General features: G+C 39.8%; 4 protein-coding genes across 4 annotated transcripts; 2 read left to right on the forward strand and 2 right to left on the reverse strand.

Annotated features, from left to right (window-relative positions):
• Positions 1-133: 133 nt before the first annotated feature.
• Positions 134-1232, reverse strand: HO173_011420 (uncharacterized protein; the record flags this gene model as incomplete). The annotated part of the gene is made up of 3 exons (XM_037313300.1): positions 134-571; positions 629-1146; positions 1211-1232. 3 exons carry the CDS (start codon positions 1230-1232, stop codon positions 134-136), a joined length of 978 nt encoding a protein of 325 aa, XP_037159757.1.
• A 559-nt stretch (positions 1233-1791) lies between these two features.
• Positions 1792-5466, forward strand: HO173_011421 (uncharacterized protein; the record flags this gene model as incomplete). Its single annotated transcript, XM_037313301.1, has 1 exon — positions 1792-5466. One exon carries the CDS (start codon positions 1792-1794, stop codon positions 5464-5466), a length of 3675 nt encoding a protein of 1224 aa, XP_037159758.1.
• A 777-nt stretch (positions 5467-6243) lies between these two features.
• On the reverse strand, positions 6244-7816 carry HO173_011422 (uncharacterized protein; the record flags this gene model as incomplete). Its single annotated transcript, XM_037313302.1, has 3 exons — positions 6244-6429; positions 6590-6621; positions 6679-7816. The coding sequence occupies 3 exons, from the start codon at positions 7814-7816 to the stop codon at positions 6244-6246; spliced, it is 1356 nt and encodes a 451-aa protein (XP_037159759.1).
• Positions 7817-14757: 6941 nt separating this feature from the next.
• HO173_011423 (uncharacterized protein) lies at positions 14758-15941 on the forward strand (the record flags this gene model as incomplete). The annotated part of the gene is made up of 3 exons (XM_037313303.1): positions 14758-15250; positions 15312-15370; positions 15507-15941. The coding sequence occupies 3 exons, from the start codon at positions 14758-14760 to the stop codon at positions 15939-15941; spliced, it is 987 nt and encodes a 328-aa protein (XP_037159760.1).
• Positions 15942-16052: the final 111 nt, after the last annotated feature.

Below are 16052 nucleotides of genomic sequence, written 5' to 3' on the forward strand. Positions count from 1 at the left end.
GACCCCCCTATTGTAGCTCATGAAAAGAACCTTGTATACGTTCCATCACTGATGCGTATCCTTCTGAACCCCAGCGCCATCGCTGAAATCGAGGTTTCGCACATGATGCTCGTCGTTAATGATTACTTCTTGCTCATCTCTCCGAGTAATCGTTCAGTGCCACACAAACAGCGCCTCTATGATGTCCATTGTACTGCCTAATGACTGCCTGCGTTCCCAACTCCCACAATCTGGCGTAATGATCGCTGCTCGCCGTCACAAGATATGCACTATCGGCACTGAATGCGCAATCCCACACCCATCTCTGGTGACTCTCGAGACTCGATTCTAATGGGAAAGCGCCTGGTTTACGCTCGGTAGGGAGATTCTCGTTGCCCTTGACAATATGTGGAGCTGCTGGGTCAACGGACCAGATGCGCGCATTGTGATCGGCGCTACATGTTGCCAGATGACGGACGTCCGGAGAGAGGAGGACTCGAGTTACGTAAGCGTTATGAGCCTGAAAAGACGTCACCGGTATCAAAGAGGTGATGTCACGGTTCTGGAGCATGCGCCAGACGTAAATGTTGCCCTTGGGGGAAGAATGTAAGTTAGCTAGGATTAGTATAGCAGCAGACGGAGCACGCACCGAATTGTTGCCTGCGCATAGCAACGTTCCATCACTAGCTACCGTAACACTCGACACAGAGACATCTTCCTCCGGAACCAGCTGGTGGGTGCATTTGTTTTCTCCCAGATCCCAAATCCTGACATTGCCCCCTCGATCACAAGCTATCACCTCCCCTTGATTTGGGTGGATCACCACATCATTAACAGGGATTCCGTGATCATAGCTTCGCTGAATACTCCCATCTTTTGTTTGCCACACCTTTACCCAACCATCTTCAGAACAAGTCACCATCCATTTGCCCTCACAATGAAAAGTGACTCCGGTAACGTTCCCTGTGTGCCCGGCGAAGGTCATGACAGGACTCGGATTTGAGGAGCGGATATCGAATAGCTTGACTTTTTGATGGCCTGCAGCAGCAAGGTACCGTTTATCGGGAGATATACAAAGGCGGTTGACTTGCGATTCGGGATGCTGGATTGTGCGATGGCAGATGCCAGAAAGGGCTTCCCAAAAACGTATCGTGTGGTCGTAACCAGCTGGAAGAATTGTTAATGCATAGAGTTTGCGGTATGAAATTTGTAGAACTCTTGTGCAACCTACCTGTGCAAAGGATTACACTCATGGTCCAAGTTTACTGGGTGAAGCTGAGATGCGCAATTGTGTTCTCTTTAGTCGAATCGACACACGCAGCCTCGAAGCCTTGGGATCAACGATACAGTAAAGCTTTGATGTCACAGACCAAGCGCTTATTGAATTATTTGAAAGCCTGCATCAAAAGGCCATTCCAAGGATTTTGTGCGCAAGCTATCTCACACTCAAGCCGCCTTCTAAATGTTTGGTTACCACCCTTTAACTTTAGTCACTTAGGGCATAAGATTGACAGTACCTTGGATTGTAGCGCTAGGGAGCTGTTGAGAAACGAGTTCTAAATTGGTGTCACTAATCGCGCTTATCGCGCAGTCGCGGTAGTCCCGAAGCGAGGCACGACTTCGGACTTGCTTTGCTCTGCATCTTCCACACCGTCGGACATTCTTCCAAAACATCTGTCGCTTTTGGTATAATCATCTAGAATCACAGGTTCTGAGTCAAGCATGGGTTCGAAGGTCAAAATGCTACAGCTGGAGCAGCTTGATTGAGGCACTCGCAAGCCTGCTGCTCCCTGACAAGAGCGAGGTGAAGAGATGACTCCCTCATCGCTCAAGAAGATGAGTGGGGCTCAAGAGAGTAAAGAAGGTAATTATGCTTCGTTGGAGAAAACACCATCGGGTAGGTTCACTATTTGCGATCTGGGGCTTACACTTCTCCCCGGATCACAGATTCAGAGAAAGGACGAGAAGGGATCAGGGACTGCTGCTGAGAGCGGTCCAAAAAACCCAGCCAAAAAATGTATTGGAAGATCGGAACAATGGAAGTCTTTTGAGACTGGGATCCAACTAAAGCATCCAGCCCGGGAAACAGATATTCCCAACGAGGCCAAGAGCCCAAGCAGCTCTCAATATCCTGGTCTAGAATCAGCAAAACCCTCAAATGCGACGGCTCAAATCAACCGAGAACGGCCCTTCTCTCAGGACTTTTCTGCAAAGGATGGCAGTGGCGTGGTGCAGCACAATGGTAACTCCATCGCCGCAGCTCCATACGATGAGCAGATAATGGGTACCGGTGAGGTTAGGAATGCGAACAGCTGTCAAAATGATGACTCTTTTCCTCGTACCGCGAAACGGAGGAAGCTTGGAAGCCGTGCATGTAACCAAATGCGAGATTCAAAAGTAAACAAAGGAAAAGAAGCGGCATTTGAAACCAACTATAACCGATTTTACGTGCATCAACATCAAGATCTGTCCGAAATCAATGCTGTTCACTCAGGAAAGGAAAAATCATCAGTTGCAACAATCGGTGTTCCCTTCGGCGGACCCGGAGGAGGCTTAGGATCTAGCAAGCCAGAATCACGGCCCCAAATCAAACATAGCCCAGACAGTGCTCGTGCTCGTTCTCATCAAAGCACGATTTTAGTATCGGAAGGTATAGCTCTGCATGGCAATTCTGCCTCAAGATCTCCAGCGAAGCACCAATACTCTGAACCAGGAGAGCTGGCATTGCACCATCATCCTACCAACTCTTCGAAATCTATCTCCACGCAACATTGGAAGCATTCGAGCCTGTTCTCTGACACCCCCGCAGACACTCGAACACAAGTGTTGAAGCCCAGGAAGGAAGTGAATAGGTCTTGGACCAATCATTTTCCGGCCAAGGCGAAAATTCCTCGCCGCGCTAACCTACCCGCCTCTTCTTTACTATCAGCTCCATCCACACCTAGCGAAGATCATCAACATCCACACCCGATTAATGCTCTACCAACATCTACGAATCTTCATGCGAATACACCCTCCTCGAGCACACATTATTCACCTTCACTGCTCAAATATCTTAGCCTGTCAATAGCTTCCAATCATCCGTTAGACCTTTGTGCTCAAGAGAATACCTTTGACACTGCACTTGGTCATAAGAGCCACTTATCTCGAAGACGTTCTGCTTCAATGCCAAACCTCTCGTCAACGTGGGCACCAATGAATATGAATTCCTCCGACCGTTTCGGGCCAACCTCATTGCCCACTCCACCCCGTGAACGACCAAGCTCGCTCCCGCCTTATGGGAATGGACCGTTCCTCCAAAACCTTGTCGGCCCTCCTCATGGTCAAGTCGACGCGTCTTTCAAAGCAGACGACTCTTCCGCCCGCAATTGGCAACTCAATTCGAACTTCCAGGGTCAACACGGCATCAGCCTCTCGGATAGGCAGAGTGTAGCCTTCACACCTAGCCTTCATCCTCGCCAAGCCTTGACACAGCCGTCGAACCACCAAGACATGACCGGCCCATCCGTAACCGCAATGGCTGCCGTTGGACCACAGGATAGTCGCCGACGGTTGGAAATAAAACCCAACTACAGCCATGAGGAGGTTAAGTCGCTCATGTTCAATTTCGTCCGACAAGCGCAAACGCTAAAAGTAGAAAGCGCAAATTTGCAGTCCTTAAATACTGCCATGAAGAAAGGCTTTGAGAGCCTCCAACAAGGAAAAGCTGATCTGATGCAACAGATCCAGCGCTACGAGCGCACTGTTGCACAAAAGGACCAGCAGATTGAGGCCATGCGAAGACAAGGCTCTTCGCTACAGCACCAGTACAAGCGAATCTGGGACGAACATCACCAACTCCTTGCAACTATACGGAAGGAGAATGGCACTGGTAACCCTAGCGCAATAGCTAAGAAAATTCGGTGGAATCATTCGCCCAATGCTGTTGGCGCAGCTAGCCAAGGCGATCAATCTAGCGAAAAGGCGTCCCCAGTGTATTCTGCCAATGGAGCACAGCTACCCATCTCGAGACACGCTTTCGAACAGGCACATACGGGACCCCACCGACATTTTCAGCCAGTATCTGTTCCTTGCTCATCAGAGGCAAATGTAATCAATGCCTTGAACCGGTCCTTGTGCCAGCAAGGGAACGCTGCCGCATACCACAATGGCGCAAGTCCATCGCAGACAGCGTCATTTCCTGCTTACCCAAAGGCAAGTGTAGCGAACGCTTCGAGCCGGGCTTTGGTGCAACCACGGTTCGCTGCCGCGAACCCCGACAGCGAAAACTCACCGCACGATGGATCCACTAGATGGGTACCTTCAGATCAACCACTCGGTGCCACTGTCCAAACAGTGACGACCAATGGTCAGAACGATCAGCGCCCCACAGAACATGTACCCACTGAGTGCGTGACCATCGACCTCACGGACGATTCTCAGTCACCCTCGTCTTCGGTACTCCAGACACGTCAATCATCTGTTCAGGGTGGAAATCCACCCTGCGACCTTCCATCGGGCCAATACCCACCAGATCAATACCCAATAGGGCACGTTGTATCAAGTCAATATCCGTCAGATCCGACCGCACAGAACCAAATGTCCCAGAGCCAACTACCACCGAACCGAAACTCACAAGACGAGAGCCTGGAAGCCAGGCAAAGTCAAAAGGAAGCATTTGCTCGCATGACCCAGAAATCTTGTCCCTGGGTCCAAGGAGAAAATCCCTTTAGAAAGGGAACAAAGACTGAACAGCAAGTTGGGCTGCCAAATTCCAGACGACCCTCACAAAGCAGCGCGGAGGAACCCGTTTCTTTTGCCCAATCTCCGCAAGCGGGTCGTGTGGCGCCCTTGCCGGAGACCGCGACTGGCCGAAAGACCAAAAAGAAAGCCCCAGAGAAGACAAAGGTTGCCCTGGACGCTGAAGCTAAAAAGGAGAGGGCGAAAGCTTACAGGAAGACCGCTGCGGAGAAGAAGAAGCGAGAGAAGGAAGCTGCAAAGCAATCGCTTCCGGACGAGAATATGCCGAACAATGCCATGCGCGCTCAAAAGCAAGGCAGAAGAACAGCCAAAGGAGAAAAACGCCTGGAGCAAGCTCGAAACCCGTCGGAAGAACCCGGTTCACGGGAGCCTCAAAAGACGCTAGATGGTCGATTGTATCAAGACGACGCTGGCGTCCAGCAAGTCTTACACGAAGAAAGCGTGAGGCAAGAGGCGTCGGATGACCACGATTCGCTTTTCGGAGAGAGTGAAGCGGAGGGCCGGGAAGATGCAATTTCACCAGATGCTGACATTTTCATGCACGACGACGCTGCTGCCACGGAGCAAGATAGGGAGGCTGCATTTGCGGCAGAAATCGAGGCAGAATTCGAAGCAGATGTAGATGCTGGAAGAATGGTAGGTTTCGAGCAGGGTGATGCGTCCAGTGGCCAGACCTCTGACCCAATCGCCCCACCCAACAGCGATGATGGATTTCATGATTTCTCTGAGGAGAGCGAGGAGGAATAGATGACAGAAGATGGAACGACCCGGTTGAGCTGAGCATCATGAAAGTGGTGACTTACACATGTGTTGAACACCGTTGTGTTGAAAACCGCATTTGTTTACAGTGCTGGTGGCCCTTTTCCTCAGGTGCTGAAAGCGAGGACACCATTTCGAGACCTGTTCGAGGAGTGGCCAAGCACCGTGAAGAAGGTCCTGTGTCATATCATGGAAGCGTTGTACATACTGAGAAGCATTAGCAGATACCCAACCTAGCTACTAGCTACCGCAATACATATGATGATCTAACAAATCTCTACAAGCGGCCGCTGAGTATCTTTAGTGTGGTCTACATCGAAGACGAGATCCTCTCTTGGTCCATAAAAGACCTGGACACATCCGTTCAAGCGTTTCGTCGTCCCTTTTATTCATACATTTTAGAGCTGTATTGGCGCAACGTCGCAGACGAACACCTTCTACCCTGTTCGTCAACGCAAGTCTGCCTCGGCCCCTGAACCCCTTCCAATGCAACCGTATTGCTACTAGCTTCTTCAAAGGCTCGTGCAGATCAAAGCATGCTCTACCGGTTATCTAATGGTTAGATAACGGTTACAAGAACTCGGATTTCCCAATTCGATGGACATGATACGTGCTGAGCAGTCACTTGTTCATTCTGCCTGCAAATCTAAGTCTATATGAATTGAGCTAGGCAGAATGGTCCAATCGATGCCCCATTATTGCCTCGTGCAAATTCGAGTAGAACGCCTTTCGCAATGCAAGCCAAACTGTTCGAATGAGTATCCGTCATGACGTTAGCAATGCAAGAGCTCCCAAAACACCCATCGTCATCAGCAACAAGCTGCTAGGTCGCAAAGGGTACGCCGCGGACTGTACAAGCCCACAGCAAGCGCGACTGTAGGTGACATTGTTGTGCTGAGCAGCGACTTCGAAGACTGACCCGGGCGAAGAGCCTTGGTTGTAGTAATCCACCTGACGCAGATTTCGTAGTCAGCATGGCTTTCTCAGGGCAAGAAGCCTAGTCGTGACCCAGGTTCGGGGAATAAAAGAGTGCTCTGCTCTCTGAAGATAATCTTTCAAACCCGGAATTCGTAAAATATAGGGGGGATGAGTTGCTCCGAAATATACATACCAGGAGAAAGTTGGGGGAATTGGGCCAGGCCGCTACGACAAGCGTTAGCAACGCGGCTTCACGACTGCAAAGTCTTCATTCTAGCTTACCAGCGCAGTTGTTGGCCATGAGACCGAGGCTTCCAGTCCCGTTAAGTGCATTTGTTTGATTGATCAGAGCCGTAGTTGGTACCAAAAGGCTCGTCCCCGCGAGAGAAATCTCGGTATTGAGGTTGTGGTTCGCCATATACATCCGGTTTTCCGCCTCTTGACGACTCAAATTGGGCGGCCTTTGCTGGGTGCAAGGGAAGCTCTGGTTGGTGGGACTGAAAGGTGTCTCCCACATCTGGCTGAATTCGTCCAAAATGTATGGGACTTCAGTCTGGTTGGCGTTGTAATCCATAAAGATGACGGCTCGTTTCCCCATGAGAATCATGTCTGACAGGGTAGGCCAGGATGATATGTTCATTGGAATTTGAGGCGGCACATACGCGTAGTTGGAAAGTCCGGAGTTTACAATTGGAGCACTATAATTGCCGACGCCGATGAGGTCGGAATTGCTCAGAAGTATTGTGACCACATCGTAGGGGTGAGTCTTAATCCAGCCGGTTATGTTTGTGAGATAGGATTGGACCGTACCAACGTCGAGAAGATTGCAAGAAGTATGGCAGCAAGAGACGGTGCTGGTGGTAGCATTGTAATGTGTCTCGGTTTCGAACATTCTGATGCCGTCATCTAGCTGATCGATGACTCCAAGCTGTTGATTAGAGGCTGCATTGTTAGGCAGGACGAAGGGGCTGTTGTGTGCCCCAACATAGGTGATATTGCTGTACTTTCGACTGCAGAATTCGGGATAATTGTTGCATGCTTGCGTATTCGTTGGGATAGCCGAGGCTGACGTTCTGCTGGCCGTCGAGTTTCCCATCATTGTGCCATTCGAGGATGTTGAAGATGACCGCATGGAGCCTTGTAAGAGAGTCAGGCTTGTTGAGGTTGATTGCTTAGAGGTTGACGAAGATGAGGCATTGGCGACGGCCATGGTAGTTTGGAATATGGCAGTGGTGCCATTGAGGGTGGAGGTGGTAGTGTATGAAATGTAAGAAACGTCGGAGCCCGTAGGAAGGAGATCTCCTCCCAAGTTGGATATGCTGGTGCCTGTTGTAATGGAGCCTGAGAGTTGGATATCCGATGCCACTTGGGCGCTGACCTCAATGGCAAGAAGTAGGGTGGAGGGGAGAAGCAATAACATTATCAATTTCGAGGGACGGGGTACAGGTGATAAAGGATAGAGAAGAGAAGAGAAGGGAAGAGAAGAGAAGGAGTAGAGGTGAAGCACTAGCAGGGAGGCAGGCTGCTTGACAAGCTCTTAATGAATGAAGGCGAGGTTGAGATGACTTTGAATAGGACTATATTGGACTAGAAATGGAGGGTAGAAGAGGAGCAAGACGCGGTGAGACAAATGTCATAAAGTATTCGCCTTAGATATTAAATAGAGAGACAAGACACTCGTGCCTCTGATGCAAATCCGCCGAAGCGCCGAAAAGATGAAGAAGAAGAGTAATGATAATGATAATGATAATAATAATGATAATAATAATGATAATAATGATTATGAGAAAGTATGTTATTATTATTAAGCACTGAGCACTTTTCTCCATACGTCAATCCCTTTTCTCTTCTCTCTCTTTCTTTTTATTTTTCGTTTCCTTTTCTCCCTTTTTATTTTTCTCCAAATTTTTAGAGATGACAGCATGTAAGCCAGGATGAGATGCCAGTAATGTAATAGGGAGACGCGTCTTCAGTGGCGTTAAGAAGCTTCGTCACTCGGTGTTTCCTTGCATGTTTGATTGATTGATTGATTGATTACATTATACTACCCTGAAGTCTTGCCCTAGTAGCCGACTATGCGAGTTACATAATCTATCTAATCCTTTCGGCCAATCATATGGTCTCAAATAAATAAGGCTATATAAGTCACCGTCATGGTTCTACGTTTTGTTGTATTTGATTCTTGAAAAGAAGTATACTCTATATCGCTGAGGCCCTTTCGTCTTAATCGTGTTCTTCTTTTTAACCGCCTACTTTAGTGAATTCTTATTATTAATCTTTATTAAGAGCTTAATATTACTTAATAAGCTTAATACTCCTTATAAAGTCCGCCGCTATAGAGGCGTAGCGTGGTTTTATTAATATATCTTTATAAGTAATAACCCCTCTTTTACCTTCCTTTCTCTTCGGCCTATTATATTCCTCGCTTTTTACTAAATAGCCTATATTCATAAAGAATATATCGAGTTATCTATTTCGCTCTATACTTATATTCTTTATTCTCTATATCCGATATTTATCGATTATAAAGAAAGATCTTAAGATTTATTTTCTCGATCTTTATTTACGTTATTAGCGACGTTTTAGCGCGCTTAACTCTCGAATATAGAAGTTATATTTATTTCGATAGTATTAATTAAATTCTTCTAAGAATATCGCTTTACTTCTTATTAGTCTATTTAATAGTTTATTATTTCATCGCGTAGTCTTTAATAGCTATTTTAATCGTTAATATTATTCTTATCTATATAATTAATAATTAGACTATTTCGTTAGTATTTATCTTTACTCTTTTATTATAAATTACTCGCTCTCGCTAATTAATAGTCTTCTTCGCCTCTCTATCCGCCTATTTATTATTGTTAATATTAATATATATCGAGATCTAGTATAATTCTATTACTATTCTAAGATATCTTAGCGAATTAATAATCTATATTATCTATATTATATAAATCTATTTTAAGTACTTATCTAAGTCTTTAATAGTTTAAATCGATATTTAATTATTCGTATTTACTATAACTCTATTAAATTATAATCTTATTTAATATATAATTACTATAATTAGAGCTTAAAGAATATTATATAACTTCGCTAAGTATATTATATATTAGTCGCTTAAGTTTAAATAGATATTAAAAGTAGAATTAATATCTAACGATATAGTTAAAGCTTTTACTTTTTTATTAATTTCGCTATCGTCTATATATATTATTATATAATCTTTATTAATCGATCTTTTAATTAGTTCTTTAGCGGCTTTCTTAATCTTATAAATTATTATTTTAAAAGGCTTTTTAGTTAAGAGCGACGCTGAAAGAGCGTAATTTCTTAATCTTATTAATATCGTCGTATTATTCTTTGAATTTATTAATATATCGCTTTAGTAAACTTAGTTTTCTATTCTTCTTAGATTTTCTTTTAGACTTTTATCGCTTAAATTATAGCTTAATAATCTTATTATATACTAAACTAGTAATAATTTGTAAGATAGCTTTTAAGGTAATCTTATTTAGCTATTATTTAACTAATAGAAGATACGCTTCTATATCGAGTGCTAAAATAAATATAACCTTAAATACTTTAGTTATCTTTTCTCTATCTAAGATTAAATTCTTTATAGCGATAAGAGATAAGTTTTATTATAATTGATAGTATTTTTTAGGCTAGTATTATACTAAGTAGTAGTATATTATTTATAGAATAATTATCGCCTAATAGAGCTGTCTTATACTCTTATAATTATTATCTTATATTAATCTAATAATTCTCGCTAGTATATCGATATTTTTAGTAGTTTTAGACTAAATCTTCTTATTATAATAGCTCTATAGAAGTTTAAAGTTAATTTTAACTCCTAGATAGCGAATAAAGTATCTTATTTTAATATATTATCTCTTATTAAGTTATAGAAAATAGTCTAAGTTAAATCTCTATTTTCTATTAAGATATAGTAGTTAATATTTATTAAAATTAAACTTCGATTCATATTATAACATCTACTTTATATAAACTTCGTTATAAATTTTACGAAGAGCGTTATAGTTTTCCTCGATAGAGTTTTCTACTATTAGAAGGTTTATATCGTCTATAAAGTCGATAGCTATCGTTTTTAAATTAACGCGACTATTATATTTATTAATAAGATTTAAGTTATAGAAGAGATAAAGTATAAGCGATAGCGATAATTCTTAAGGAATTCCGATTACTATAAAAGTCTTTAATATAAAGTATTCGCTTATTTTTAGTACTGTTATTCTATTAAATAAGAATAATTCTACTTAGTTAACTACTCTTATATCGATTTTTCGCTTTCGAAGATTATAGAGTAATCGAGAATAAGAGACTTTATTATATGCACCTAAAACGTCTAATAATAATATCGTAGCTACTTTATTAGGTTCTAGATCTAATATATCCTTTCTAGAAGATAATAAATATCGTATTTATATAACTGTAATCTACGGCCTTCCTATATATAGTCGATAGAAGTCTATATATCTTCGTAAGATATGCTATTCTTCTAGTAAGAATAAACTTTATTATCTTTTCTATAATGTTAAGTAAAGCTATTAATCGATATTCTTTAGAAATTAAGTAATTCTTACCCGACTTCGAAAGAATAATTATTATCGATATCTTAAAGTGCTTTAAATAGTAGTTATTTATTATATATATATTGAATATTCTATATAGATAAGAGAGTAATAACTTTAGAATCTTTTTAAGAATTAGATTAGAGATCGCGTCTTTTTCGAGGCTCTTTTGACGGTGCTTGCGTTATAGTCTTTCTTATCTTATTTACGATAATCGTGCTTATTAGATAAACTTATAAGTATATCGTATTAACGTTAATATTATCTAACTTCGTCTATATTAATAATAAGAAGAACGTTTTTATAAGAGATCTACTTCGGCCTAGTTCGTTATATTTTTATTTATCTTTATTAAATAGTAAAGAAAGATATATTTATATTATAAGTTGTTTTCTAATTCACTTAGTCTTTTTCTATATTATTTATAATAACTTATACGCCTCTATTATAAACTCTCTAAACGCCTTTCTAATAGTTCTCTTAATTAGATTATTTTTTAAAGTTTTTAGCGACTTTATACTTATTCTATATTTTCTTTAAAAGCGTTATTCTTTAGCTTTTTTAGTAATTTATAACGTTTTTATACTTTTTTATATTCTAGCGTAAATTCTAGTTTAGATTATAGTAATAATTTAATAATCGAAGTAGACTTCTTTTAGCCGCTTAGATAGAGTTAATAATAATCGCTACTTAATAATCGATATTATCGTTAATAAGGTTTTTATTATTTCTTTGAGATTAGTTAGTACTCTTTCGATATTATAGCTCTAGCGAGTATTCTCTTAAAATCTCGATATCTAGTTTATTAAAGTTTCGATATATTATTAGTATTAACTTTATTATAGCTAGCTTAAGCTTTATAAGAATTAGAAGATAGTTAGATCCGCTTTTAAAATTATTTTCAATATTATAGTTAATAATATTTGCTATTAGTACTAGAGTAGCGAATAGTAAATCTATTATTATTTAATAGTTTTCTTTATATATCACCATTTTACTAATAATATTTATTTTATAGCGAATTCTTTCACTATAAGTATTAGTTCTTCTACTCTCTTATTAATATAAGTATCTAATTTTCTTATATTATATAATAAAGATTAAAGTCGTCTAATATAATCTATTCGTTATCTTTAGACTTTATAAGTATCTTATATAATTCGTTAAGTCTATCTATTTATTAGTTACTAAGATTATAGATATTATATATATATATAATTCTATTATTTTTTAAACTTAATATTAAGAGTATAGAGATTTAATAAGTAATATAATAGATATTATTACTTTAGTGATATTCTCTTATTAATATAGAAGTATATTCGTATATTATTATAATAGAAGTAGATTAAGTTAAATCTATTCTTTAGAGAATAATACGATATATTTATATTAATATTTCTTTGAGCTTCTAAATTACTACTATATTGATATTATAAATCTTTTTATTATTAAAGAGTTCTATTATAATCATTCTAGATTTCTTTATATTATATTATAGTATTAATAGCTAACTAGAATATACTACTATTTCTTAATATTATTATTAATATTACTTACTCGCTTCGCCTAGTCTATAGAGTTTATATTCTCTTTCTAAGTATTCTCCTTTTCTTAATTATTAATAGATCGAATATATCTCTTTTATTCCCATTAACGAAAACCGCAATTCTCTTATTATTACTCTTTTGACTTAGAAGTTATCTATTATCCTCGAGATTATTAATTTCCTCTATCGCTATATTATTCTTATATCATTTAACTTCGTCTACTACTTTAGAGGGCGATCTATTTCTAGACGAGACCCTTATTAATAATATAAAGCATATCTTCTTTTATTTAGCTAAAGATTCGATATAGTAATTCTTTCGAGATTCGACGCTCTAATTTCTTTTCTACTAACTATTCTATCTCTATCTACTAGCCTATCGCGTATAAATACTAGCCTTAAAAAAATTCCTCATTTCGTCTATAATTAGATATATTCTAAAAGTAATTACTTAATTAATTACTTATTTAATAGCTAGTCGATATTTTCTTTATTATTATAAATCGTAAAGAAGTCTATTATCTCGCTATTCTTATTCTCGCTATCTCCCTCTTCTTTACTATATTATCTTATTTTAAGCTTTATATAGTCTCTCGCAAATTAAGTATTTGCGAGTGTTAATCGTGTAATCTTTATAATAATACTTTTCTAAGCATTTCCGCATACTAAGTAATTCTTTTTAAGGTATACAATTAATAGATAATCGTATTTCCAGTATACGAAGTATTACTTTAATTTATACTACTTATTATAAACGTAATAACTATATAATTCCGAATCGATAACTAGACCTTCTTTTAGTACTCTATTTTTTTCTAAGAATACTAATTTAATAATTAATGAATTTTTATTATAACTCTCTTTATTCGCGCTAAACTAGCTTAGTTATACTATATCGAGATTTAGCGTATTAATATTCTTATTTTAAACCCTTTTAATTGCCGTAGTTATATCTTTTAATATTAAATATATTAATCCTTACTCTATAGAGTGAAGATTATATATTTTAGTAATTACTCTTATATTATCATTTATCTTTAAAGTCTAATTCTTACTTTTTCTTAGTCTATTCACCTTCTTCTTATTTATAATTATAATATATATATCGTTACTCGCTAGCCTTCTAGCTATTCTAATAGATTTTCTTATAGTATTTATACTTTTTATATATCTATTAATTATCGTAATTATCTCGCTTAATATCTTTTCCTTTAATACTTTACTTACTATCTCATTTTATAACTTTTATAATAATCTTATTTAGCTTATTATATAGTACTTAGCCTTATTTTTAATATTACTAATAATATAATAGAAATTTCTTTAATAATAGAAGGATATTAAGGATTAGCTTAGTACGCTAGCGTAGCTAGCTATCGATATATTGCTTTTCAAACTAGCTATCTAATATTTAATATACATAATCTTTTTCTTTATATTATTATCTCGATTACTTAAGTTAATAGCTAGTTTATATACTTTATCTAAAACTATCTAGATTTTAGATTTATTATTCATCTTTTCTATAAATATTATCGCCGCCTTAAGAATAATAGCTACTTCGTCTATTAATAGTTTCTAATCTTTATCTATTATTTTTAATATAGTATTTATTAATAACTTTAATATAAATGCGTGCTCCTTGAAATTATAACTATTATAATTCTATTAGGCTAGCTAGTTTTATTTAATATAGTTATAGAGGTATAGACGTTCTCTAAAGTTAATTGAAGGGTCTAACCTTACTAAGTACTTTTAAATATGTGTATCTACTTTTATAGCTCAATAATATAGTTGTTGTCGAAAGTTTTTCTTTATATGTTGATTGGGCGGCTGCAACGAAAGTGGTTTAAACAAAAGAAATAAAGTTGTGCGTTGATGACGTCGGAGCGGGCTTAACTTTTCCTTCGGATTTTGGTTAAAGTATCACCAACGGCTCCGACGGAAATGGATAACAACGAATTCACATTTCCATAATAATGACATTATCCATGCCGGTGCCGAGCGTGTCTAGGTAACACTCGTACATTATGAATATATGAATATATGTATATATTTTTATCCTTTAAGCAACAAGCAATAGAATCACACCAGCCTAGCAGAGCAAATTGAACCATCTGCCTTTCTCTACCCTTCTTTCCTATCCTCTCGCTCCCTCAGGGCCCTCTCTCCCCCCCCCAAAGTCTTTCCTCTCCTGCCCATTGCTCACCACCAATGGCCCTCCCAGCTTTCGTCTCGAACCACCGCTCACGCAAAGTACCACAAGAGAAATCTACGGCTCATATCTCTCCATCCTCCTCCGGCCTTTCCCCTAACAATGACGCTCTACATCCTTCGCCCTCAACCGTCAGGGCAGCAACCCGCACTCGTCTCATTTTCTCCCTCCTCACCTCTCTCCTCTTCCTCATCGCCCTCGTCTTCCTCATTCTCGTCGAGGTCGGCAACACAAACGCTCATCGGGCAGTCGTGGGAAGCATCTACTTTTTGAAGCTCGACCTCAGCCATATCATTCCCCAAGCTGTTCCCCAGGCTACTCTCATCAATTCAATCGCAAGAACATTGGGGCTCCACGATTTCTATCAAGTTGGTCTATGGAATTACTGCGAGGGATATGGGAGTGGCATTACGGGTTGTAGCAAGCCGCAAACGCTGTATTGGTTCAACCCCGTTGAGATCATTCTCAATCAGCTACTCGCTGGAGCCACAAGTATGCCACTCATCATTCGCACTCCTTGTGGTACCTGTAAATGCTAACTGGCAAAACTAAGTTGCCCTGCCTGCAAACATCATTTCGGCTCTCTCTCTTGTCCGAACAGCTTCTCACTGGGTACGTACATTTCGGAGCTGACCCTTCCTATTTGGTGTTGAAATTGAGTTGCAAGAAATGTTTCGGGAGCAAGAAGACCTTTCTACTCCCCAGACCTCCATTTCCTACCTCGAATAAGCAATGCTGACCCCGAAAGATGTTTGCCCTCTTCTTGACTGGTGTTTCCACCTGCTTCGTTTCCATCTTCCTCACCCCACTGAGTATTTACACGCGCTGGGCGACTTTCCCCATCGCCATCTTCGCTTTCCTCAGCGCCCTCACAACGACTGCCGGCAGCATCATTGCCACCGTCATGTTCATCATATTCGAAAAGGTCATCCACAGCGCCGAAGGCGAGGTTAACATCGTGCCAGAGATTGGGTTCAAGATGTTTGCATTCATGTGGGTGGCTAGCGCGTGTGCAATTGTCGGATGGTTGGTTCAGCTAGGCTTGTGTTGCTGTTGTGCCAGCAGGCGCGACGTGAGGCTAGGAAAGAAGACTGGGCGGGCAAAAGCGTGGAGAGAGCGCGGAGAAGTGCCGCCTCATGAGACGCGGGAGAGAAAAAGGGGGCTCTTTGGGCGGAAAAGGTAGTCACGGAAGGCTGTAAATATGTAGAAAAGCCAATATCTCATTTCCTGCGTCTCCATGTATTTCGCGCTCCAGTAAATTACGAAATTGTCACGGAGGACCTTGAGAACTAAG

Source organism: Letharia columbiana (genome assembly GCF_014066305.1).
Source record: "Letharia columbiana isolate WasteWater2 chromosome Unknown Sc0000062_s0, whole genome shotgun sequence".
In the NCBI taxonomy this organism is placed as follows: Eukaryota; Fungi; Ascomycota; class Lecanoromycetes; order Lecanorales; family Parmeliaceae; genus Letharia; species Letharia columbiana.